This window comes from Streptopelia decaocto (genome assembly GCF_964273445.1).
Source record: "Streptopelia decaocto genome assembly, chromosome: 2".
Classification (NCBI taxonomy): Eukaryota; Metazoa; Chordata; class Aves; order Columbiformes; family Columbidae; genus Streptopelia; species Streptopelia decaocto.
The window spans coordinates 63,483,626-63,510,222 of NC_138655.1; the positions used below are offsets into that span (position 1 = coordinate 63,483,626).

At 42.2% G+C, this 26,597-nt stretch overlaps 1 protein-coding gene and 1 long non-coding RNA gene across 3 annotated transcripts in view; one reads left to right on the top strand and one right to left on the bottom strand.

The window, feature by feature from the left end:
• PARD6G (par-6 family cell polarity regulator gamma) overlaps nucleotides 1–25,558 on the top strand; it is an 86,146-nt gene extending 60,588 nt beyond the window's left edge. For both annotated transcript variants that reach the window (XM_082045073.1, XM_082045074.1), the window contains one exon: nucleotides 22,697–25,558. In XM_082045073.1, coding sequence (XP_081901199.1) covers nucleotides 22,697–23,556 — 860 coding nt within the window. In that variant the 3' untranslated portion in view covers nucleotides 23,557–25,558. The remainder of the gene's footprint in view (nucleotides 1–22,696) is intronic.
• LOC309436138 lies at nucleotides 22,724–26,553 on the bottom strand. The gene is made up of 3 exons (XR_014183290.1): nucleotides 25,677–26,553; nucleotides 22,973–23,032; nucleotides 22,724–22,858 (listed from the first exon to the last, which is right to left on the bottom strand). It is a non-coding gene; the product is annotated as an uncharacterized lncRNA (long non-coding RNA).
• Between the last annotated feature and the right edge of the window lie 44 nt (nucleotides 26,554–26,597).

The following is a 26,597-nucleotide window of genomic DNA, read 5'->3' on the forward strand; positions in this document are numbered from 1 at the left end:
AATACATAAGCAATTTGTGTCTAGACCAGGGTTGTCAAACTCATTTTCACTGGGGGCCACATCAGCCTCATGGTTGCCTTCAAAGGGCCGAGTGTGACTTTAGGACTGTATAAATGTAGGAGCAGTTAAATTTATACAGTCCTAAAATTACATTTGGCCCTTTGAAGGCAACCACGAGGCTGATGTGGCCCCAGTGAAAATGAATTTGACACCACTGATCTAGATAATGTGGACTGTGCTCTTCCTGAAATAACTTGCTGTCAGTTCATCTGCATCCTGGAATCTATATCAAGAAAAGCATATCTCAGACTGAAGTGAGCTGACTGAGGAAACTTAGTTCTATTTACTGAGGTCCTCACAGTTTTTAGCAATGGTTTCAGTTCCTTCCTCTACCAAATAATGAATTTCAGCTTTCCTTTAGTGCTGGCCACAGTGCTCTTTCTAACTCATGATCTGAAGCCTGACTCACTTGTTTTCTTGTCCTCCCCTGTGGCCAGCCTCCTAGGACCATACAGATTTTGATTCTCCTGTAATGTTTCTTTTCGGTAGTCAGTGCTCCTTATAACATAGTCATCAGCTAGCTCAGCAGTAACCCTTTTTTTCTCTCCTATTCCTGCTAATTTTTATTCTTTCTCTTTTTTTTTTTTTTATTCTCCCTATACTGCTTTAAATATCTCTATGCCTGAGTGTCCATGACAGCCTTTGGCTCTCTGTGTGTACACTGGACCACTGCCTTGTACGCCGCTGCTGTGAAATCCAGATTCTTTGAGTGGATATCTGTTAGCTTGACAGTCTGAAGAACAAGCTGTTCTTGCCTCTGTTTTTTTGGAACACTTCTCTTTTACTTAAGTAGCCACTGTTTTAGTGAGGTCAGCAGATGCTCAGATGCTTTCTGCTCCTTCCACAGTAGCACTTAACACAGCTTTCATCTGCTGGCACATCACTGTGGCTCTGCTGGCCACCATCAGTGACGCTGGCCAGAACATAAGCATTGCTTCAAGCTCCTGTCAGAACCTCCTAGGACAAACAGCCCTGTCTTTTATCTGGTCTCACTCCAGATCTCACTTGATGTCAGATGCAAACCTTTCTTCTCTTTAGAAGATGTCACTTAAAAATTTGATCAGATTGTCAAAGTAAGCTGTGGCACTGTCCCTTCTCCAGGCCCTTCTGCTCTTCCTGAAATAACTTGCTGTCAGTTCTCTGCATATTGGACTGGGAGTATCTACCCCATTTAGTGCAGTATCTGGTAATTGGGTACTTGGGAATGACATCCACAAGTGGTAAATCCACAGGCTGGCTTCCCTTTCATGCTAGGAGTCTCTGAGCAGCCATACAGACAGCAGTCATCCTTTTGGAGCAAGTTGCTGGCCAGTAGTAGTAGGAGCAGAACATGTCAAGTGGTCAGAAATTTCACTTTTAAAGTCCTTTTTCCATGCAGATATATTCATGCAGGGTTTACCATCCCTCTGATGTTAGCCACATGGCCTGGCTTCAGGGAGTGTTCTGCAGAGCTTTTCATTATCTGTGCCCCAGCGTGTGTGTGTACACGTACAGTTCTTTTCCCAGGAGGAGCTTGATGAGGGCAGAGGTTCTTCACTGTCCTTTTGATCTGAGTCTCCTTGGGGATTGGTAGAGAAGTTTCAAAGATGTATTCTGAAGCCAGGACAGATGGACAGCCAATTACTAGCTCACTATCATTGGGATTTTTGTTAATGATCCTTCAAGTCCCTTATCTCCAAAGCAAAAAACATGACTTTGTTTCCTGCCTGCTTTCCTCAGTAACTGCTTTAGAGGTCGTGTCTGTATAGTCAGGCGATAACATCCATAATATTGCTGATTACTGTAAAGGCATACAGAAATAGTTGATATAGAGCTATTGTACATATTTAACAGGCCTCTCTTGATTTGAAAAGAATCCTTTCCAAAGCAAAGTTGGCAAAATTAGACTTGGAGCAGGCTTTTGAGCTAGGACTACATAGGAAATATTTACCTCTAAGGACCAATATTTTCAATGTGCGCTATGACTTGTTGATCCTGAATTGGTAGCCTTCTGCTACAAACTTTCATATAAACTGCATGAAGTAATCCTATACTCCTGGAATACTTATATGACTTTTTTTTTTTTTTTCCCATCTTGGGAGCAGAAAGACAATGAGGTGGGGACTTTATGGCAGTAATTTTGAGAGAGGGCTGGCTGAATTGACTTGGCCTGGAAACGTCTCCTTGTTTAGCGACGAAAACTGAAAAGAAGAACCAGTTCATGCATTTGATATCCCAAAGTCAAGAAGAGGTTGAGATGAAAAAAGTTTGGTTAATATTGGTCTGTGGAACTGTGGGGCAGCATTACTGCTGTTTCACTAACCTGATGAATCCCAGACCTCTGGACTCCCACAGGAAGAGGCTAAAAGCTGTGGTCAGTGACCTGCAGGAACCAGCAGTGACTTTTTCCCAATTGCTCAGAGGCTGTCAAGGAGGAAGAACTTGGCCACAAAACCTACTGTCCTAACTGGAGAAAGATACTGCAGGGGGTTTGGCTTGCTGTAGCGATCCTGAGATCAAGCTAGGGTCATGCCATGGCACAGCCTGCTGCAACATGGGAAGGTAGAGTCAGGGACTGATTGAGGTAGCCACAAAAGCTGGAGGGAAGGATGGACAAGAAGTCTGTCCAAATTCAAGCTTGGGTACAGCAGGTGGGTGAAGTTTTCAGTCTGAGATCTGAACTTGTAGCAGGAGGCATGGAGATGGATGCTGGAATTGCTCATGGGTATAATCTGTCCTTCCAGCAAAACTACTGACAGGCTGGATGTGACCTCGTAATTCACATGTCTGGTTTTAGCCATTCTTCAGAACTTGACAGTATCAGTACTGCTTTCCTACTGCCTCTCAAGCGTGTTTTCCATACTGCTCCCTTTCCACCATCAAGCACAGAAAAAGCAAAGCTTTCATGCTGAAAGGCTCTTGCCAACCAAAGTGGAACATAAAGCTAAGTGGGCCTTCCCTTCTCTTAGGTTGCCTCTTCGCAAGCAGAATCACCAATAAAGTTCAGTCGAGGCAAAGTGGCTTTTTGAAGTAAGTCCAGATTGTCTTTAGGCATGTTCTGCCTAGATTTGGAAACTATGGGATGTTCAATATAGTGTGGCTGTCTTCCAGACAGCAGTGAGCCAAAGCAAATGAAAAGGCGTGATTGAATATTGTGAAATGCATGTTCATATATATATATGAACATGAAAATATGTATATATAATATATATATGAAAAATAATGCATTCTTTTATAGGAAAATTTGGAAGATTGTTTACAAACCAGTGCTTTCTTTGCAAGTATTCTCTCTTCCACAAGCTTAAATGACCTGTGTTGTGTTTAGAATATGAAGACTCAATGTACCAAAAATGTGGATGGAGACTATGAAAATGTCTGTCAGGAGAGACTAGATGGAAAAGGTTGCTGCATGAGCAGAGTGAATTAGGCCAATAAGTGGCAAATTATTTGCTTCTCCAAGGTGGTTCACCTGTCAATGGCCCTGTTTTTTATTGGTGCATTATTTTTTTTTTCCCCTCAACTTTCTGTGTTGCATGGAGCCAGCTGCTGAAGTACTGCTTGGATTAATAAAATCAGCAGTAATCAAAAGGAGTTTGCTCATCAGCTTAGAGCATCCTGGACAACCGAGTCTCTGGTTGCAGGAGTGGAGGGTGCAGTTAGTTACCAAAGATCAGGTATGTCCCTGGGAAGCTGGCAGTGTTGGAGGGTTTGAACAGAGCCTGTTGGGTGGGTTTGGCAGAGCTGTGCTATCAGTATGAGTCTACCATCCGTCAATAACCAGAACTGAAATCTGTATTTGTATAACAGCTCTGTAATGAGCCAGTTACTGTTCCGGGGGTCTCATTTCCCTTGCTTGTGAGAGGCGTGGTGATGGTCTGAGCAGGTGTGTTCATCTCTCCCAACACTGGATAGGAATCTGGCTTTTATTTGGGGGCGGGAGTGCTCATGAGAGGACCCACAGTGTGTCTGCTTCCCCTCTCCCCACTCCACAGTGATTAATTGGCTGAGAGTAGGACAGAGCTGTGCTCAGCCCTGGCTGGAGCATGTGGAAGCCACTCATGCATCCTGCAGGATGTGAGGTATGTTCTCCTCGCAGTGGCAGTCCCAGCTTTGCCAACGTTATTTGACTCTCACACTTGGAAACTGTAGTGACTCATTGCCTGCATTTGTATGTGGTCAGGTTTGCGTTGCAAGTCCAAGGTACCTCTAAGTGAGCCAACATCCAGCTAACAGCTCATGATTTAACTGGAAGGACAGGGGACCTGTGAGACTAATACAGCACGACTAAAACATAGAACATCACAAAATTAAGCATGCCCTAAAATAAAATGACAGCTCGTGGCTTTTGTAAGCTGAAGTCTATGTGCTTCTGGCAGCTTGGTATCAGAATCTTTTTAGCAGTTTGAGCCCTGACAGTGGCATTTGGGAGTGCAATAGCATGACATAATATACACCTTTCTGCACAGGTGTCCTCTGAGAGGACAGGACCATGTCTCTCCTCTGCTATCACCTCCTATCCCAAACAAGCATTGAGCAATGTTTTCCTGCATGTTCCATTCCTCTGACATTAGTCGCTGCTCACCTTCTGCAATGATTCTTCATGAACAAACATAGTGTTAATGACACACAAATTGGTGTGGTATTTCAGGTGTTAGCTTTTCACTGAAAGACCCCTCCCAAGTAAGTTTTCAAGTCTAACAGTAAACAGGAATTCCTTCATTTTCTCCACCCCACTGACAGCATGACTTCCTCTGATGGAAATTATTTTGAAGAGTGCAATCCAGCATATTTTTTACATCAGAGGTGCTGACAGGTTATAACACAGTCTGTAAATTTTCGAGCTAGAATCTCTTGGCTGTGCTGCTGCTGGCACAGAAAGTGATAGTAGATAGGACAGGGCAACAGCTTTCATGCTCCATTAGATATGTGAAGACGGGAATATAAAAACGTTGGAGGAGGAAAGAAGCCTGATAGAGTTTGGTAGTGTTCTTTCTTCTTTTTTATTTTTTCAACATGGCCTTCCCTGCGAGAAATTATCTGTGTTGATCTTGGGTAAATTAACAGAAAGAAAAGAACATCTCCTCCTTCATTCCACATCATTGTGCTCCACTGTGCAAGAAGTGTGAACTTTCTTGCTGTTTGGCTGCTTTACTTTGCCCCTAAACTGTGAGGTTTGATACAGATGTTGAATTTGGAAGTGGTTCATCAGGTGGTGCTGGTGGCTGCTGCTGAGTTGGTGAAAATGGGAAGTAGGCAGCAAAGCTGGCAAAGCCCCCTGTGAGAGGAATTGTGGTTCAGAGTTTCAGCTGGTTTCAGTGGCAGCTTAATCATCTAAAGGGAACTCACTGTGCAAACGTTTTGCCTACACCAGATTTTTAAGCTTTACAAGTTACTTCCAGTGTAAATGCTTTAGCAAGATGGTCACTTAATTTATTTCTATTGTAATGCAAGTGATATCTTGAAATGGGTATAGTGAGAACACTATTGTACAAGGGCATGCTTTTTTGAAGAGTCTGCAAATAATTGTGGTTGTTGATATGTGTGTGCTGACAGCCGTAATATCTGCATGAGCAACTAGTAAAATCCGCAATAACTGTAAATGCCAGTTAGGGACATTTTCTGTGTGCCGCCCTATGCACTGATACCTCAAAAATTGGAATTTTAAAGCAAATTTCAGAAAGCTGTCTCCTCATGAGAACAAATGAACACAGGTCTCTTAATGATGCCTTGTGTTTGCAAAGACACAGTTTCTGTCTGCTTAGAAAGTAAGGATGTTTGAAGTGCCCTACCAAGTGGGCAGCAGAGACCTAGTATTTTATTAAAAGAAAATGAGGCTCTTGCAAGACTTATTTTGTGGTTTTGGGGTTGCCGTGTTGAAAACATGCCACCTTTGCTTCTGCCTCTTAACCACTGGAAGCTGATAGGGCATAAGACTCTACCATGTGAAGGAGATAAAATCTAATGATTGAAGCATCTTAATCAAACTGTTCTACCTTATTTTGTTGCCTACTTAAGGCATCTATAAATTCCAGAGGCAAAAAGGGAAGAGTATGTGCTCACAGGTACTTTCCTCCTTTGAGGCCTCAATGAAAGCATCTTAAAGACTTGGAATAATATGCACAAATAAAAAGGCTAGAAGGGATATTTGTGCAGTGTAAAAACTATCTGATGATGAACTTCTTGAGATGGGAAGAAGGTGACAAGATATGTCTCCTGCTTTCTGAATCAATACAGTGGAAGGGATTTGCATCCTCATTTTTTTTGCAAGTCACTTGTTTAAAAACATGCAGTTGTGTGTGATCCTTGCAAATGCCAAGCTCTTACTGTTTATACAGTGCTTCTGGTAATGAAGGCAGCTGGCATACTCTGGAAACAATAAATCCTCTGAGGATAATAGAGCTGTTAGGAGTAGACAGAGGAAAACCAGCTTAAGGACCCTCTCAATTAATATACTTTCTCTCAAGTGACTGCTTTGTGGTATTCTTACAGCAGCCTTAGGTCTGACATTTGTCTTAGCTTTACCATGCCATAAGTCTGGCTCTGTGCTGGTCTCCTTATTATCTGTTTCAAAGGTGAAGCTGATGCATCTCCATTAATCCTCCTCAAAAGTAAACTTTTAGCTCAAAATGTGAGTAAGCCACATGGAGTCTCTTTGCAGTGAAGTAAGGAAGAGTTCCTTAATTGCATTGTTGTGCACTTTTAGCACTGCTCATCAGACATGTAACAAATATGTAAACTGCTAGAGGTTATGTAGTAAACAGATGTATTGAGAGCCCTTAATTTCTCCATTTATTCTCAGATTTAGCTAGCGAGTAATTGTCATCTTGTACAGCATCAAGCATTTAATTTGACACATAAGCAGTCCTCTTAATTATTCAGTGACTCATTTATTGGTATCTCCCTCAAAACTTGGTTTGACCAGTACAGAATGGGTTTGGGTAAGGTTTCTGTTAGTTGTTTTTTGGTTTGGGTTTTTTTGTTCTTTGTTTTTATTTTTATTTTTTTTTTATTTTAACTATTATTATTTTGTGTTTGATTGCTTTTCCTTCTAACTCGCTTTAGCTTGTTTACATCTTGCACTTTCTTGATGATAGTCAGCCTTAGCTTCAGACAGCTAAATCTTCCTCAGGCTGTCGAAGTGCCTCAGCCTGGCGGCTCCCTGCTCTGTTCCTGTCTGTGTTGAGTGTCTCTGGTTACTGTCCCCATGGGTGCCCTGTGCCACCGCACCTGGCACCTGTTTGCGACAGTTCCCTTTGGCCAACTCTTCCCCACGTTCCTCCTGCTGCCCGGAGTGGGCAGCTGCTTTGGCCTCACCGCCAAATGCATCTTCAGTGTCCAAACCTGCTGCTCTGCTAGAGACCTTGAAGAGATCAGGCAAGGGCAATACAGGTGTTCAAAATAACTCAGAACTTTGTGTGATCCTAATATCTAGTGTTTTTCTTCAGCAATTGGGATAACTTTTAAAGATCTCTAATTTTCAGGCATATTAAGTTGTAAATAACTCCGGAATGCAAGTTTTACAAATTGTGGATTGGAGATTCTCTTTTGGCTGTATTTAACTAGAGGTACTGAGACACAAACTTGTTTAAGCTGGTAAACATAGCTGCTGCCTCACCAATTGGTGACATTATTTCCTTCTGGATATTCCCTGTTGGCTTGCAAATTACTGCCAAGGTATATAGAGTGACTCACTTCTTGTAGTGCTTCCAAGATGGAAATTCTTAAGTCTAAGCTTGGAGGTGACAATAGTAATATTTTTTACTTACTTGTGAGGTTAGGGGTTGGGTGAACTGAAAGATGATGCATCCTATATCCAGAAACTTGCCAGCTAGCAACTGCATTTTGTTTATTGAGTGAATTTTTATGGGGCTGGCTCTCTGTTTGGGAAGTTTGCTCAGACGGCCCTGTAGTTTTAGGGATGTTTTTCAGTTGTGCTTCTGCAGAAAGCTCCCATTGTGAAGGCACCCGGGCTGACTCTGCACAACGTGACGAGTCTCCCACGCAGCATCCTCCCACAGCCTGTCACACTGACAGCGTAGCGCTGGCTCTGCGTGTAGAGGTGGTGAGAGTGCTGGGAGCTATTGACCAACGTGATTATGAAGCTGGGAATCTCCTCCTCGCTTCCTGTGGGCTGTGTAACACAAGAGCAAGACTTCTTAATTAGCACAAAATCTGAAGCAAGCAAAAGAGAAAAGCTCAGCTAACACTGTTTCCCCAGCTGTTTGGGCAAGCAGGTGATGCGAAATCTGGCATGTTAACTTTATGTTGGCCTTTGACTAATCTGACACGAGAGGCATAAACCCAAACAGGACGGTAGTGCTTTTCCAGGTGTTACAGATGTGACTCTCCCTTCCGCTGACTAGCTTTTCGGTATCTGTGAAGCCCATCTGGTCTTGAATGCCTCACTACTCTTTTGCTATACTTCAGGTACTCTTAGAATCAGGATTTTTCAGATTTCTCTGTGGTCCAGATAAGCAGGTGATTCATAGACACAGCCTTTTTACTCATTTTCTTTCTTAAACTTTCAGTACTATATGTGTGTATTAAAAGATGGAGACTAAGGGTTCGAGGTGATACCTTTCAGCTAACCTATAATTGGACTTGCAGCGGCCAAAGGCTTGACTTGTGTGAAATTAATTGGTACAGACAAATGCAATACGAGTTGGCTTGTGTAGAGTTTTAGCGTAGTGATCTGGATATTAAGTTGCATCCACCCAGAGGAGGAACTGGAGCTGAGTAGATAAATACCATCTGGATAGGAAAAGGAGAACAGAAAAAAATTTTATACCTCTCTATTTTATTTTTTTTTTCTCACGGCAGCTCCCTGGATTAATGTGGTGTTAGCTGCTAAGCCAAGGGCAGGTGTCATTAACTTTGAAACCTGTATAACCTGTCTCCTTGCTGCTCTATCTGTCCCTCAGCATGGGAGGAAGCGCTTGGATCTTTTCAGTTTCTGCAGGAGGTGGCCCGTATTGATGCCATGCCTCCAAGTGCTGTATCCAACACAAAGGCTCTGTGCTTCTGTTCTTGGCCACCTTTAAACGTGTCTGTCAGGCTTAACGTAAGCACAATGCAAATTTCTTTTTTTAACCCTGAGACTTATTGGTTCTCAATGTGGATCTCTACATTGCAGTCGCAAAACTTTGTGGAGTTAGTAGACTTTAAATAAGCTGTTTCATTAGCTATTGTGTTAATGAGTACATGTTAAAATACAGCACAGCTTAATGCTGAGTGTTCATATCTCCCCGAAGAGCATCTTAGCAAGAAGACACATTGAACACATTGACCTGTGAAACTCTTTTTCTTGCATATAACTACTAGACTTCACTTTTCATGTCCTGGGAATAGTTACAGTTTTTTTCTGAAGATAGAATGCATCATCAAATAAAAATTCTTGGTCATCATTTGGCTCCTGTTGTGGGAATTTAGTACAGATTTAGTAATACTGCCTGATCTTCTAATTAAAGATCTCGCCAATTCCTGATGCTGTCTAGCAATTAAAGAGTGAGGTGAGGAAAGACATGGAAAAGGAACACTGGGCTTTTGTGTAAAGAAAGCAGAGGTTTTTTTTAATTCATTGTTGTTCCATACGGGGGTTAAGACATGAACTGGCTGCTCATAGTAGTAGCCCAGGAGGGGCTGACTGAAGGTGGACGAAGGTCTCACAAATAGAGGCAAAAAGTAAGTGATAAGCTGAGGTTGCTGGTAGCGGTTCACTGTCTCTGGGCTGGGATGCAGCTTGTACCAAAGCTTGTCCGAGTCAGCTTAGCAAGTGCTTGCCTTTTGTACTGGGAGGATGCCACTCTTGAAAGCATTCTTGGAAATAAGCTATGCTGTGTAATGAAAGTAAGTCCCAACGTACTGCATCTATTCTTTCCTGCCTTTGAACCGCACAAATCCCTCCTCCTTCCTTCAAAGCTGCTGGGCTTTGCATAACCTCTGATGTATTCTGCAGGTTTTTAGCTTAACCATTCTAAGGGGAGCTTAGTCCCTCATGAATAGTGAGTTTTTATTTTTAGCACTTCAGGATCCACAGATGAAAAGTGCTTTATGTAATTAGCCGTCTTGTGTGGGATGCATTTCTTTAAGGTGACTTTCCTGGTACTTATAATGGTAGTAAATCAGTAAGTGCACACTAAGGAGTTGCACAGCTGTAGCTTGGCCACAACTTAATTTTCCCAGGCACAGGAAAAGCCACATCCCAGCGTAGTCCAAGAACTTCACTCAGAGCAGGGATCAGGCTGTGAATACTCTATGTTCTTTTGGGTATATGTCTGCCCCTACCCTACAACAATGTCACTTAACAAGCAAGTGTGGTGATGACTCAGTGTTATCTCCTGTGTAACAGGAAAACTGAGATCATGAAGGGAATTCCCAGTGGCAGGAATACCGGGCGGGCGTGCCTGAGCATGGCACTGGGAACCTCCGCTCTGTTCCTAGTGGCAGGAGATTACTGGTAGCAGAGATGAGGGCTGAACTTGAGCAGTGTCCGCGTTTAGACTGGCTGCTGCTACTGGCAGAGCTATGCTTCCATTCAAAAATCTTGTTTGGGTAGAAGCTGGAGGTTTGTATTGCAATGTTCGCTATAATTTTGCTGGTGAAATACATGGAGAAACTTGTGTTCCCCAGGAGGGATATCGATGCTCCCAGCTGCCAACACTGATGTCCATTAAGGAGACAAAATGCTTATATGAACCCTGAATTATGTTTAGTAAATAGAGTTTTCTTAACATTTGAGCCAGTAAATGTCAGCTTCACTTGCCATGTGTCATGTTTTGTTCTGATATCATGGAACCTGATCTAATTCATTAATTTCTGAATAATCACTTCCTGTCTGCCACTCCCTTGTTTGTATCATGTGGTCATATGAAGAAACACTTTTTTAAAGAAAAAGTACACCAGCGACTAGTTTACTACACTTAAATAATGATGCGGTGTGTCAAAAATTGTTTGAAGAAAAAAGTGAGGGGTTTTTTTTAAGCGGTGTAAACATTGGTGGTGTATTTTGGGGTGTTGTTTGGTGTTATTTTGTTCGCTTGTTTGTCTGTTCATTTTTCTTGCATGTTTTTTTCAGTCTTGCAGATCAGTGCTTGATAGTCTAGGAAAATAGAAGCTTCACAGTCCTCTTAGTGGTCATCTGAGGGCTGGACCTCTCAAGTACACAGGTTCTGCATAATGTCCGCAGCTGTTGGAAAGTCCCCTCAGATGCAAAGTTTGCCCAGGCTGCAGCTTTTAATTGGTTTGTCTACTCAGTTGGGCATAGAGCCTTAGCCAGTGATGGAGAAAGAAATACAACATTATAAAAATAATTTTGGGGAAATCACTTAGCCAATAACTCTAACAGTTGATCCTTCTGCCAGAATCGTAATGATACTTTAAGCTGCTTTTAAGTAAAACATGCTGTTTTTAGTGACTGAGGAGGGATGAGAGTTAAGTGCTTCTTGCTTTCTAGTGATGGCCAGGAAAGGGTATTGCTAGTCTAACATTAAAAGAAACAAATTTATTTTGTTCTCAGCTGGATAAGCTGTAGTAGTTGTACATTAGGCAAGGCTTCGTTTCTGTTTTGAGGAAAGGGGATGAGGACATTGCTTTGACCCTCTTACTTCATGCTTTTATGGCTGCTAAGGAAATGAGGTGGTAACATGCCATTGTAGCCCAGATAAATGGTGCTATCACAGCAGAGATTATGGGTACCACGTGGTAACGTGCCACACAGCAGGGGTGAAGACCACAGGGACAATGATAAACTTCATGTTGAGAACTTGTGCAATACGGTTTTACTCTCTAAATGTCCAGTTATGCTGGGAGTAAAAAAAAAAAGGAAAAAGGTATATTAAGGAGCTTCTCCCTATGATGTGGAGATGACCAGCATGTGCTTGGCTGTGCAGGGAGGATGTGCATGGGGCAAATCCCAGACAGGCATCCCCTCTCAGAGTGCCTTTTTTCCACACATTCCTTAGCCAGGGGCTGGGGGGTACCTGGCACTAGGGATGGGGTTGGCACTTTGTTCTTCAAGTGGGGCATTCCTCCCAGCCCCTCTCCGGAGAGTAGATCCCCTCTGCACTACCTGGCAGAGGGCTGGGCTTCCACAGGAGCAACTGACCTCTCAAGAAAAGTAGCATTTGCTTGTGCCATTTTGCTTAATCAGGAATAACTTTATTTTGCCCTCTGCAGACAACTTCATCCATAAAGACAGCTGCCTGGCTGGCTTTTTTTTTTTTAATCTAGAGTAAGCACTGGCTTCCATTTGTGAGAGGAGCAGCATTGCCCTCTGAAGGGTGCCAGAGGGGCAGTTTGGGGAAGTTGCTCTTTGAATTGTAATAGCTAGATTGGGATTTTGACCTTGCTTCTCCTCCACATTAAAAAACAGACCATTAAATAGATTTATATAAAATGTGTTTGAAACTCTTCTGCAGCACTTTGAAGTTGGTCCTCCCTTGTCCTCTGCCACCCGAGGGGCCCTCATTTTTGCTTTACTTCTCAGCACGCCTTTTCCATCCTGTCATTCCCAGGCCTAACGCACAGGGCTGTGCTGGCCATGCTCTCTTTGGTGTGGAGGATGACCAGCTCCATCTCGCTTCTTCAATGACTGGGTGCTGTTCCTTCTCCTCCCCGCTGCGGGCTTGCTCCTGCCTGCCCTGGCCTGCTGCAGTCTGGGGATCAGGGGACTGGAGAATGTGTCTGCGCTGGGGCAGTCCCGCCTGTATCTGTTCCACCAGGATGCAGGGTGGGAGTCTACCTGAAGGGAGGTTGTAGCGAGGTGGGTGTCAGTCTATTTTCCCAAGTAGCAAGCGATAGGACAAGAGGAAATGGCCTCAAGTTGCACCAGGGGAGGTTCACATTGCATATTAGGAAAAAATTCTTCACGGAAAAGGTTGTCAGGCATTGGAACAGGCTGCACGGGCAAGTGGTTGAGTCACCATCCCTGGAGGTGGTTAAAAGACACATAGACAAGGTTGTTAGGGACATGCTTTAGTACCAGTGCTAGGTTAGCAGTTAGACTCTGTGATCTTGAGGGTCTTTTCCAACCAAAATGATTCTATGATCCTATGACTCCTTCAGGTCCCTGTCCCACCAGCCGGGAGGGCATCCCGGTGCACCCAGGAGGATGCAGGTGGAGTGGAGAGCCCACCAGTGCCATAAGGTGTCTGTGGCAGTGGCTGCATGGGGCTGGGGAGACAGGGTGCAGCTGTGGGGAGCCCTGCACAGGGCTGGCCCAGGAGAGGCGTTTTGTCTTGTGGTGACTCATCTGACTCCAGCCTGCAACATTTGGGAGACTCCCAGAGATCGCGACTTGAAAGACAAGTGTTGTAATTAGTTTCTTATGCCACACTTGTTTTGAAACTTTTAAAATTCTGTGATAAGAGGCAGAATCTGGACTTTGTTTACAATCTGCTGGCTTGGAGGTGGGAACCAGAAAAGTGCTTTGTAAAGCACTCTAAATGTTTTTCTCTCCCTCCCCCTCGATTCCAGGATGTATGTGGTATTATCACACCACGACAGTGAAGCTATAAAAACATGATTGCATCCTCTTTTTTTGAAGAGAGAAAATGCATCCTAGAAGAATTTTAACTTTGTAAAACACAATTTTCTCTAAGAAGCTGTGGTAGCAACCTTTTAGAACAATCCAGAATAAAGAGTGTGGAAGAGACTATCATTTATTTCTTTGAGATGTAAATCTTCATTAACTATGAACTTCACAATTTGGGGATTTCTCTTTTTTTAGTTATTTTTACTGGGAATTTAGAAATGCAAGTGAAAAGGTGCTTTCTAGTTTGCCTGTCTGAACTAGCTTGGGATGAATAAGGTGTTACTCAGCAAAAGAATGCATGGGAGAATTTCTTAAGAACAAAAAACAGTCTGTCTTGGTAGTACCCTTGTATCTCACATATTTAATGCTTGCGACATTCAAATGTGGCCACTGCTGTGGTTGTGAGATAATCTCAGTCTTTAACGTGCATGTCCTGGCAACACTGCATTTTTCTTGAAAGTAGGAAAGAATCGTAAGGAGATGCAGGGGATGAAGCCAACCAAATTTGGTAGCCCAGCCACAGTCATCAAGGAGGTCTGCAGATATACCTCATGCAAAGCTCCTGGTGCTCCCAGCTCTGGGATATGTTTTCCAAGTAGAAAAACTACTTGCGTGCTACAGAAATGTGATTAGCAGTTACCTGAACGTGGGACAACAGACAATTCTTGATTATGATCGGTTTTGCTTTTGGCTGGGGAGGGAGGATCACTCTGGACTTGAGAGGAGGAGAGCAGCCAGCAGAGGTTATGCAGCAGAAAGCATCAGGAGAGAGCGTGAAATACAAGGTTAGATTCAGTTTCCCTTGGGTGAGCTACAGGCTGTGTTACCTGGGTAATACGTGTCCTGCCTTCCTGGCGTGGCTCACCTCTGCTGGCTGTTGAGCAGAGCCCTGAAATGGCCTTTGATGCTGAGGAAGTTACTTCTGAAAGGAGGAAAAGGCTTCGTTTTAATATCGGGATCTATAGGATAATGGTTCTGATCAGGTTCAATACTGCAGTCCTTTAAAACCTTCTCCTTTCACGTATGGCTGTGTGAATAGCCTAGTACAGATAAGTTAGCTTTACTTTGTGCTGCCTTTCCAAGCTTTCTTTGCAGCTTCTTCTGAGACTACCATGAATTAAAAAAATTTGTTTCTTAGTATAAAATTTGTATACTGAATGAAAATGATCCTAAAGTGCATCTGGGTTTTTTCATTATTTGTGGAGATTTTTTCAAATATTGCAGCTGTGAAAAATGGAATGGTGTTTTCCCATATTTGCTCTTCGGTTCAATCTGTCAACTATATTTATCTTTCTTACCTTCCAAACTTTAGCCTTGTGCAAAAAAGTAACTATTTTTCTACTACCAGCTGGGAAAGAGTTGCATTCAATACAGAATGCCAAATAAAATCCACCACCTTTTTGTCATTCATAAGATTTTTACTGTATCTGCAGTGTATAGTAAGAGGTTTTATAGTTAGATCTCTCGTTTTGCTTTGTTTTGTTTCACTTTGCATTACATGTACACGTTTTCTTTTGGAAAGAAGAGAACTCCCTTAGTACCTGTATGGGGAGCCCAAGGTGCTCCCATCAATTGCCTGATGTTCTGCGTGAATAGAAGAGATACTGTGTGTTTGTTGCAGGTCAAAAATGGAGTGGGTGAAATAAAATAATTACAGGGTTGCTTTTTAATAACTTTAAACTGTGAAGGTTATAATGATAACTTGCTGAAGAGATTGCAGGTAATTATAGGCTGGAGAATGGTGGTTGTTGGGATTGGGGCGGGAAGGGAGATTTTATTTTTTTTTTTCCTTCCTAGGTATCTTTAAATAAGATTGATAGCACCCCCATCAGCTGAGTTAATACAATTTTTGGTGGCTGCTACGAATTGTTGGGGGCATGGTGATAGGAGGTTTCATTTCTCAGGTTCTGGCCAGCAATAAAGCTGCTTACAGGTGATGCTATTACTATCTGTATGCATCACCCACCCATTACTGCTGCTGGGTGTCTGCTCTTCAGCACTGGTCAGCCTAGGAAACCATCTCACCAATAAAACCTCCATAGCAGTACCTGAAACCTTAGGATGAACATGATAATTGATGGCTGAGATATGCAAGGGAAACATGACTTCCCCAACTTCCCACCCCCTGCAGGAAAAGGAAAATATTAACTAATTAAAAAAAAAAAAATCACCCAACGAAGCCAAAGCTCAAAACCAACAATTTCTAATGCTGTGATAACGTAACCTTGGCATAATGTGGTTTGTGCAAGGAAACAAAGGGAAGAAGGGCTGTTTGAGTCATGTTTTAGAGTAGAAGTCACACATTAAACTTACAGGAAGACAGTCCAATGCAGTCCTAGTAAACACGATCCATGACTTCACCTGTAAAATCTGGAGTGGTATAGCTGGCTTTTGGGCTTGTTTGGGCAGCTGGGTTTGGATGTTTCCGAAGGTGAGGGTAGCTCTGAGAGGTACAGGCCTAGGTGCTTGCTTGCATTTGGTAGCACCCCTCTCCTCCAAAGGCCTCACTTGTTTCTTGGGGCAAACTTGCAGGCTGAGCAACAGCTTCATGCAGCAAGTCAAAAGTAAAGGGCCTTTTGCTGAGAAGGGAAGAGGTTCAGTAAGGGAACAGTGGCCTCTGATGACAAGCAGCGAGAAGTGCAGGAGGCCACACCAGCAGCACAGGCTGAATTCCTCAAGAGGTTCTCCCCATCCTCAAGGCAAGCAGCCTGAAAATGTTTCCTGTGCATGTCTGACACCATAAAGAGAGCTTGAGCCTAATGCAATTACAGTTTTGCTGGCTGTAACGCGCTAGACCAAGGAACTAAGTAGTGTTCGCTTTCTTGAAAGAGGGTAGGATATTTTAAGCTTATAAACATGTTGGGAGTAGAGAGACACATTTCTTTTCCTCAGGTTTTAATCCTAATCTACTAATGAACACTTCCTAAGTAGGAAGCTAAATTTATTTTTTAATACTGAATCACTATAGAATGAACATTGCCTTTTGCAAAACGGCAGTTTATGAGGTTTAGTAGGGGCTAGACTAGAGTAGGATGTTGCTCTTAATTTTCTTTCTAGTGCAGTTATTTGGTGATTTTTTCTTTTTTTTTTTTTTTCTTTTTTTCCCAAAATACATTATTGACTTTGCAGTCTACAAACAAGTGTTTGGAAAGCTTTGTTTTAGAAACTAAAGGATCGAGATGAAGGATGTCAAGGATAATGTGCTCTCTTGTTAATTTGAATTTGTTCTTTTTGATCTTGTTTGTGCTTTAAAAGCCCTGTCGAAGGCCACAGATAAACTATAATGTTTAGGTAGTCTTCTAAATGTAAATGATATTGTGTCCAGTTCCTTGTGACACAGTGATATGAAGGGAGACAAGAGTGTGTCTGTGCATGTGTGGGATATATTACTTGACTTTCGGTGGAATAACAGCTACATCTACTTTGCCTACTGTGTGTTTTTCAGATTGGTTCACCCAGCGGTTGCTGGCAGGAGCAATAGCTGCATTTTTTTTTTTTTTAATATTCCTGTAACATGCAGAATGCAACGTTAGCATTCCGATAACCTTATTTTTCCCCCCATTAAATACTCCTTGATGAGTGATATTGGCACTGGATCTCCCCCCAGCCATAGTTCACTTAGTATCTGTTTCCTCTTAAATCCCTTTGCATGTCGTCAGTCTTACAGGTCACAGATGAGAGACTGCCAGCTTATTTGCTGTCTGATTGCTTTCACAAATGCTTCTGGTTTTGATCTTTCTGAGGAAACGGACACTGAAAGCAACTTGTGTCAAACAGAGGAGGTGTTTTGTAACTGGGACGCAGAAAGGTAGAAGGGTTCAACACGACACTTTCCCTTGAAAAGTTTTTATGACTGCTGATAATTTGAATGCTCAGTAATGGAGATCTATTGGATGGAGGGGTTACCCTTCACTATTAATGACTCACTGGCCTCCTTCCCAAGCTGCCTGAAGTGCTGCTCTCCCTAGTGGAAGTAATTTTGTCTTTGAAGTACTTTCCAGAGCTGTCAACTAATGTTCCACAGTTCCCAGAGGAAATAATAAGCCATGAGCGCATGTACACTGAAAATGCAGAGTCTGAAGTGAACTGTTCTATAGGAGCCTGGCAGTCTGCTTCTCTGTGGAATTCAGCTTGTTTATACAATCTTATCTGGCTAAGCTTTGGTATTTCATCTGGCAGGCAGTTCCTATGAAAAGCAGCTGTCCAAGCAGTGGGAGTGGTGCTCCTGGTGTTTTTTTTTTCAGAATGTCTATAATTTCTTGTTTCATGTAAATTAAAGAAATGCAATACTCTTTTGGCTACAACCAGATGCTCTAAGCAGTTTTCTTTCCCTTGTAAATAGCCCTTTAAGTGTGCTCTGCTGTTACATACTGTGTGACTTAATGACAGGATTCACGATGCCCACCAGGAAGGTATAATGTATTTTGTAAAGTCACAGACAGACTACACAGTTTTTAGAAGAGTACCTCAAAGATGTTACAATCTGTAGCTTTCTAGATATGTGGGCTTTTTTTTAAAATGATAGTAAAATATCCATGCTTGGAAGTGAAAACCTCCTTTAATGGGTTTTACTGTTGCTGGACAGGTGGAGGTAGTTCCAACAGTTAAAAAAAAGAATCACCAGCGGCACTGTTGTCAAGAAAGTGAGCCCAGGTATATCACTGCATGAAGAGATCTGTAGCATGTATCTTCTCTAAAAGAAAGGTCCTCATGAGTACGTAGGTAATGACAACTGTTTAAAAAAAAATAATAAAAAGAAAAAAGAAAAAAAGCACATATTAACAGAAAGGATGCAGCGAAATACTTAAGGTTTTATGTGACGCATTTCCAGATAACAAAATGTTTTGTAAAATCTATCGAAAACTGAAGCTATTGTGGAAAAGAATTCCAATAATATTCAGTGCCTACAGAGGGGTTTCAGGTGCGTTTTTTCTTTTTGTAGCTTTGGTTGTGGTAAATGTTATTGGTCACCTCTTTTTACAGGACCAGTCTTTTCAGTAGAAAGCAAATGATGGGCACAAGTAAAATTCAGGTCCAAGTCTTCCAAAGTTTAGTGGTTATCCCGGATTATCCATCCAGCTCATAGTACATCTTTGTCCAAAAGCACTGAATCTTGTACGTGAAAATGTTCCACATATTCTGCCCCATTCTAAGAAATGGGGGTCATTCAGCATCTAAAAGAGACTAATTCTCCCTGTCACCTACATGTTAACGTACCACTTCAGCCTCATTCAAGACACAGAAAAGCATGACACCCTGTAAAATACGAGATTTTAAGCACTGTTTAGATGTCACCTGATGACACTTCTCCTGACAATATGCATGCAGCGTTCTGTCGACTTTTTGTTCTGCAAAAGGAGAATTTGATATTGCAAAAAAAGAAAGACGAAAAACGAGCTCTCTCTGGTTCCATATGGTATATACTGGTTTTCACTGAGACCTGGAATCAAGCAGGATCTGTTCCATTAGCTAAAGTGGCATTCCTGCTGGCAATCCTATATGGTGAAGAAACTCAAAACCTAAGAACGAGTTCCTGACCTTCATGAAAAGTGTATCATTGTAAATTATGCAATGATACAGTTTTCATTTGAGTCCTGACATGTGCCACTGAACAGTATATTACTGGAAATAGGCAATACACCACTATGGGGATTGGCCACCCCATAGTTGATAAAAGGGAGTGATGTGGGCCAACTACTCCCAGTTCCTTTGTGAGGAAGGAAAATATTTTTTATTATTATTATGCTGGGGATTTATGACTTTTTGCTGCTACAGCAACAGCTGATGTTAAACTTCAGTAGAGATACTTTGCTTTATTCCTGCAGCAGGAGTAGCGGTTCTGCATAGCAGGGGTGTGTGTGTGTGTGTGTGTGTGTGTTTTATTCTGGGCTTGGTTTTAATTTTGTTGGGGTTTTTTTAAGGTGAAGTCCCGAGCAAGTGTAACTGCTAGTGAGCCAGTCATCTTGAATACAAGTTATGTGATAATCCTTGTATTGTCAAGGAGCATGTATTTTGTACTTCAACAATTTCTAGAAAATAGAGTTGATTTTTTTGTAGAAGCTCTCCAAATTAGCCCTCATTTCTCCAACCTATAATAGGTTTTAACAGTTTTACCTGTTAAAATTGGGATTCATCTTTCTCATATGTAATCTTGTTTAGGGTCAGGGTTGGAAACTAATGCCTGACACTGTTCTAAAAACAAAAAAATCCAGTTATCATCAGGACGTGGACTTCATTTAACCTGTTCCAGCCCTGAAATACTAAATCCAGAAATGGTCAGTAGTCCGACACTGAAAGTAGCCTATGTAACTTGTAATCCCTGTGTCTGTCTGGTACATGTTTGGAGGAAAAAAAAAATAGCATTTTTGTGGTAAGCTAGGCTTTCTGTTATTGAAGGAGGTGTTTTTTCTGAAGCTGCTCAGAGGTTAGGAATGCTGGCAATCATCTGGGGAGAGAGATTAGTGGGCTGAGCACAGGTGAGGAGGTCACAGGCACAAAACAACCACTTATTTTGTGCCATTGCAGTGGTGATGGTTCAGCCAAAGGAAGATGCTTCAGAAATGTCCCACCTATGTGTGCCAGGAGGATCATTGTACTTCTCTTGATCACCAGTGAAATTACTGCTCGATCACCACAAACTTGAATGTTGTGAGAGATCACTCTCTGGGTGGTTGTTAATTTAACAGGGACAAAACAGTGCTGTCAACAAATCTTCTCATGTGAACTATTTGGTAAAGCTTTTGCAAGTCTGCCACAAAGTCATTCAGTATTAATATTCTAGGACACAGAGAGAGAGCGCAGTTACCTGGGTGCTATCAGGGAACAGATAGATAACTAGGGCATGTGGTTCACTTTACATGCAGTGCAATAAACTGCAGTCACTAGTCTAGTTTTCTGAGTCTTAAAGGGATGCAGCTTTTATTCTGAGTTTGGTTTGCCAGTACTAAAAGACAGTTTTAAACACACAAACCCACACTTAATTTTAATTTCCATCTTAAACTGAAATTTTGGGCTAGAGGTAGCCTTGGACTTTAAGTTACAGTGTTACTATTCTACAGTGCTTATGTTTCAACTGAGAAAGAAGATCTATTCTAAATCTGAATCCTCAAGTTGTTTTCATAGCACTGTCACAGAAATGTATCAGTCAATTTTGGGAGTAAGGTGCAGTGTTTGAGACTGTGGTGATGAAAAACATCTCTTGTCTTTACAAGGAAAAACTATTCGTTGCCAACCTTCAGAATCATCTGTCAAAACTTAAAGTCTAGGTGAATGTAGATGAAGGTGATCCTGTTCATGAAAGAAAGGGAATAACACCTGGCTTTGGCTGCTGCAGATGGTTTGTGCATTCAAGAGTAGACCCTGCACTGACTCTGCTCACCAGGTGGACTTGAGAAGGGGCCATCTCCACACAGACACTGTCTTGGCTGTGGATACGTTCTCAGGAACCAGCTGGGAGCTTCTTGTGTTTGGGTGATTTTTAAGGACTTCCAGTCCTGTACCTCACCAGTCTAAGTAACACAGTAGGGCCTTGCAGTTGATACAGCTCTGAGCAGCCTGGGAAGAGAGACAAGAAGAGAGTGTGAAGTTAAATACAACCCACGTGTCCAAGAAATATCTATCTTTCACAGAACCTTTTTCTTCAGGATGGCCTTCTAGATGCCTTGTGATATCCCCAGTGTTATTATAGCTAGTGTACTTAAGTTACAGGAGTCTTTTTGAAGTCTTCAAACTATTTTTTCCAGCCCAACAGACTATGTAGGATCATAGAATAATTTAGGCTGGAAGGGACCTCTGGAGGCCAGCTAATCCAACACCCTGCTCAGTTAGATCAGGTTGCTGCTTAGCACTTTTTTTAGCATCCATTGAGTTTGGTGACTTAATGTCACTTAATTGAAGTCTGCTAATAATGTGCCTTGAAGGCTGACTTGAAGCTGAGACCTTGCAAGAAATAAAAATGTAATTAAAAGCTTGTTTTTACTAACACTTTTTTTTTTTTCCCCAGCCTTTATCAGGTAGAGGTATTGTCTTACTTTTTCAAACATTGCTGTGCAGGCTTAACATGCCGAAGTGAAAAGTTTCTTAGTGGCAGTTCGATAATTGTAGTTTTGTATTTTACAGTAGAATAAACTGAAACTGTTTGTTTATCCGAAAAGTGTGAGCATGCTTAAACTGATGGTGAAATAATTTTCCAGCCAGGGCCATAGGCTGCTTATATGGAATAACTTGTCATATTACTTGGCTGGTTTAAAATTGATCACTTTGCACATGCCCTTGAAATACCACTACAGAGACAGAAATATTTAAACAATTCCTTAAACAGTAGACCCTACAAAGGCTGATTCCCTATAGATCTTCCCTTCAAGGGCAGGAGTTGTGTGCGTTGAATCCATGTCTGTTCTGTGATCCTTAGCGCATGGACTCAGGCAGCAGAGCTGTTTCTTTCTCCTGGCTTCTCTTTCTACCAGGCCGTGTGCTTACACAGAACTTATTTGGTACTTGGTGCTTTTAGCACTTTCTATTGCTGTCCAATCCAGCTGAAATGAAGTAAAATACTCCAAAGAGAAAAGTGCTGTAGTGAGCGATGCATATTAACATAGATTCCCTACTGAAAAAGGCTAGGCTGAAAACATATCCAACTACTCTCTCACACCCTGCTTTCATGCTTGTGCCTAAGGTCTGCTATCAGTTAAGGCTGTGTATTGGATATTAAAATACTTCCCGATTCAGACTTTTGGGTTAGGAATGTGTATATACTCTCTGCCCACTTGAGATGTGTAAAATTACAATCCAACTCTGAAAATACTGTTTCATATCTAAGATTGTATGTCAGGCCTGCAGCTTCAAGTAATTGCATTCTGCACGGATAACAGGAGCTGAGAATCAGAAGTCTTTCTCTCTCAAAATACGGAAGAAATATGTGTGATTATTGAAAACAACTAATTAATTCTGAATGTGGTGCTGATGGATATAAAATGGAACAATGGTTAGAGTAAGCAGAAGAATCTATTTGATTTTTTTCCATATTTTTAGGAGCATGGCTTCACTGAACCAGATTTAAGAGGAAAATAACCTGTAGACGGAATTATTCTCTGGTTTATTGATACACTGGTACTGTTTCTCTTTCAGATGAAGTGGACTACAGTAATTTTGGGACCAACACACTCTCAAGGAAGAAGAAGGCCCTGGTGACACTCCGCAATGACAACCTCCGCCGGCGTCCTCACATAAACATCAGCATGCCTCATGATTTTAGGCCGGTGTCTTCCATAATCGATGTGGACATTCTTCCTGAAACACACAGGAGAGTGAGGCTGTATCGACATGGGTGTGAGAAGCCCTTAGGATTTTACATTCGTGATGGCACCAGCGTAAGGGTTACTCCTCATGGACTAGAGAAAGTACCTGGTATCTTCATCTCTCGTATGGTTCCTGGAGGCTTAGCAGAGAGCACAGGCTTGCTGGCTGTGAACGATGAAGTTCTGGAAGTGAATGGCATTGAAGTAGCAGGAAAGACTCTCGACCAAGTCACAGACATGATGATTGCCAACAGCCATAACCTTATTATCACGGTCAAGCCAGCAAACCAGAGGAACAATATTATTCGAAGCAGTAGGATGTCTGGTAGCTCTGGCCAGTCGACAGACAGCACTGCTAGTCACCATAGCTTGCCTACTTCTCATGTGCTGCAGAACTTCCACCCTGATGAAATGGAGAGTGATGAAGAGGCTGACATTGTCATCGAGGGCGGTCTGGAGCCACAGCACATTCCTAAACTGCACAGCCTTACTTCCAGTAGCCTCTCTCGAATCAATGGCAGCAGCCTCAGCCACAGACTGCAAAGGGACCTGGTGCTCAACAACAACTCTGGCCGAGAAAGCAATGGCAACATCCACAAATTGCTCAGTTCCTTAAAAACTGATCCCCGACACAGTCTGGTTATCCCCAGAGGAGGTATTGAGGAGGATGGGACAGTCATTACACTTTAGTAGTGATTCCTGCAACTGTCCTTTCAGTCTTAAGTGCCAATTGGGACGATTGACTCTTGCAACGTGTTATGCACAGAACTGAGAGCTGATATTCTCATAGACCTCACGGGTGCAGAAAATCCTGGCTTTCTAGGGAACATGGCATCTGGAGTTAAGACATAAAACTGTCATGCACTGCAGAATTTGTCAGGAGAAAGCCAGAGTGTACAACCTGGTTTATGTCCCAGCCCTAAAGTGAGAATACAGATTGGTTTTAGTTGGTACAAATCTAAGCAGTCTTATAGGCTACCAATGGCAGTGCTTCATACTCGGGTTTGAATGCATGGGTGGATGTATTTATACATGCACGTATATGAATTAGGTTTTAATAGTAACAGACACGTCTATTTCAAGTGGAATCTGGCTTTCTTCTAATACCAGTTTAAAGAGCTTAATAGCCATCTGATCTTCTGCTCTTACATACAGACCTTCCACTAACTTGTTTACACCATATTTGCAACCTTATGTCTAATTCAGACAAGCTCTATAAATGTAGCGGTTTCCTACTCCAGTGGTAACAACGTCAGGGAGATGCTGCCAATACATATTCTAAATTGTGTGTATATCTATTTTTAAAAGCCCAAGGCGGTGCTGTTTGAGGCTGTTGCTGTTATTGCTGTGAGATGAGCACCACCTCCTGGTCAGAGACAGGCCTGCCTGCAGCAAGGAACAGAAAACTTGATAATAAGGGCTTAAAACTGCGTTCAGCACCGTTACGTGTAAATGTATTCTTTTTCAATATTTATTAGATTATACCTCTCTTTCAAATTGTCTCTTCCTATCATCTCTGGGGTTTGATTTTTTGTTTGTTTGTTTTTTGTTTTGATTTTTTTTTTTCAATATCATGGATCATGTGAATTTTAGGGATGCAAGCAGGAAGGCAACCAAAGTGGAAGAGGGTTCTAGGACTGTCCCCTTCACCTCAGAGCTGACACAAGTCCATGCTGTACCTTCGGGGCAACCTAAATCTGCAAGGTCTTCCCTCACAAAAGATCGGCTGATTCCTGTACAGAGGAGGGATGCTGACTGTCAAACCTAACTTAGAATAGTTCTGTTATTTTTGGACTCTTCTAGTAATAAAGCTTAATGTCTACACAGGATTTCTAGAAACTTTAAAGTAAACTGGATGTTTGCCGTGGTCAGGCGTCTTTACTGGATGCTGGCTAGTGGGTAACCAGTGACTGAGTCGATAACTGTCTGTAACTGTCTGCTTCTGAAAATGCCATGAATATACGAAAGCAGTCTAATCTAAAGTATTTTGTTACATCTGGATCAGTGTAAGGAACAAAATATAAATGTTTTACAATGTATTTTTCTACTTTTAGCTTGTGTCATTTTCTTTTTGTTTTTAACTTTGTAGTACATTAAAGATTTTTTTTATATGGTGGAATAGACATTTCTTAAATATATTGTATGGATATGAAAATTCAGAAGTCTTGGTTTGGAAAATTTACATTCCATTTTGGAATCTGTAATGGCTGGACAAAGGATGCCTGGACTAATTCATTGTCACTAATTTAGAATACCTGTGGAACAACCAGTCTTCTGCTCATTGTTAAATATATTTGGGACATTGAACTTAGTTTATTTCTTTTAGATTTGCTTTTAAAGTTTTATTTTAAAATTCTTTCACTTTAATTAAACCTCTTCTAGGTATCACAGCAGTTAGAGCTGTACTTATTTTTCTCAGCACAGTAAGAATAGAACATTGATCTTGTTCATCTTGAAACTGTGTTTGTACTTTGCCAAAGGTTTTCTTTTTTAAAAAAATATAATACTGGTGCAGTAAAAAAATTAATAGCTGGAGGTGCTTCGGGCAATCAGACCATCTCATCAGGAAAACTTTGTTACACCTTAAATAAGACTACTTTTATGAACAATTGATTTGTCTGTCTGAAGTTACTCACTTTACCGTATTTAACTGATGAAAATGTGACCTGTCTGCAATAAAAAGTGCACTGTCTTACTTCTACTGCTATATATCCTTTCCCCTATCCTCAAGCACATCTTTCCTCGTGGAAACAAGATACCTGGTTTTGATGATTCCTCAAATACGTAACCATTTCAGTAATTGCTTTTACCTGTACCAGTGCAGACCTTGATTCCTCTGGTGGTTGTTAGTGATACCAAGTTTCTTTCCGTGTTGTTTTTTCCCAGTGCTCTTTTGCTGAAGGGTGCTGCTGGTACACTGATTCCCATGGGAACTGAGAACCTCGCTGTGTTCCTCATGGCATGGTTTGTTTCAAACCTCACGGCTTTGAGGCCTTGGGGCAGTTCTGTTCTCTGGCTTAGTGCACACATGTGCCCAGAGGCTGCTCTGTGTGACTGTCCAAATAAAGGGTGCTATACAAAATACACAAACTCTTCCAGCTACTCTGAGATGTCAGGAGGCAGGAAACATAAGCTGCATCTCACACACCGGTGTGAAAATATTGTATCCAAGATGAATTAGCCAAGTATTGATGTATCAGCTTCAGAGCTGATGTTTTGCAAAAGAACTTACAAGGCTTGCAAACATTTTGTGCTCATTTGCATCAACTAAGAAAACCAAAACACAGTAACTTATATTTTTGTATGCACCATATTGATAACTGAAGTCATCTTATCCTAGTTGTCTTTTTTAAGATGAGCTCCTTTCCCAATCCAGACCATTACCGGCCCAAACCTCTGTGTAGAAAGGCGCCTGAGCCCTTTGGGGTCTGAGATTTAAGTTGTCGAACGGGGCTTTAAACGCGGGTGGCTGAGGGAGCCCATTAGCCCCCTGTAGAGAACAAATCCTCCTGCGGGAGCCGCGTTTCTGTCCATGGGGAGGCAGCTCGGCGGCCAGTGAGAGGCAGCGGCCCCCGCGGATCCTGCGGAGCCTGAGGCTCGAACAGACACCGCCGATTCGTGCTCTCGTTCCCGGCGCGGCCGCTTCCCCGCTCCCGCTGCGCGGGGGCCCGCACAGGCCGCAGGGCCAGGCCGCTCCCCGCGCCGCTGTGGCGTCTGCGCCTGCGCCGGCC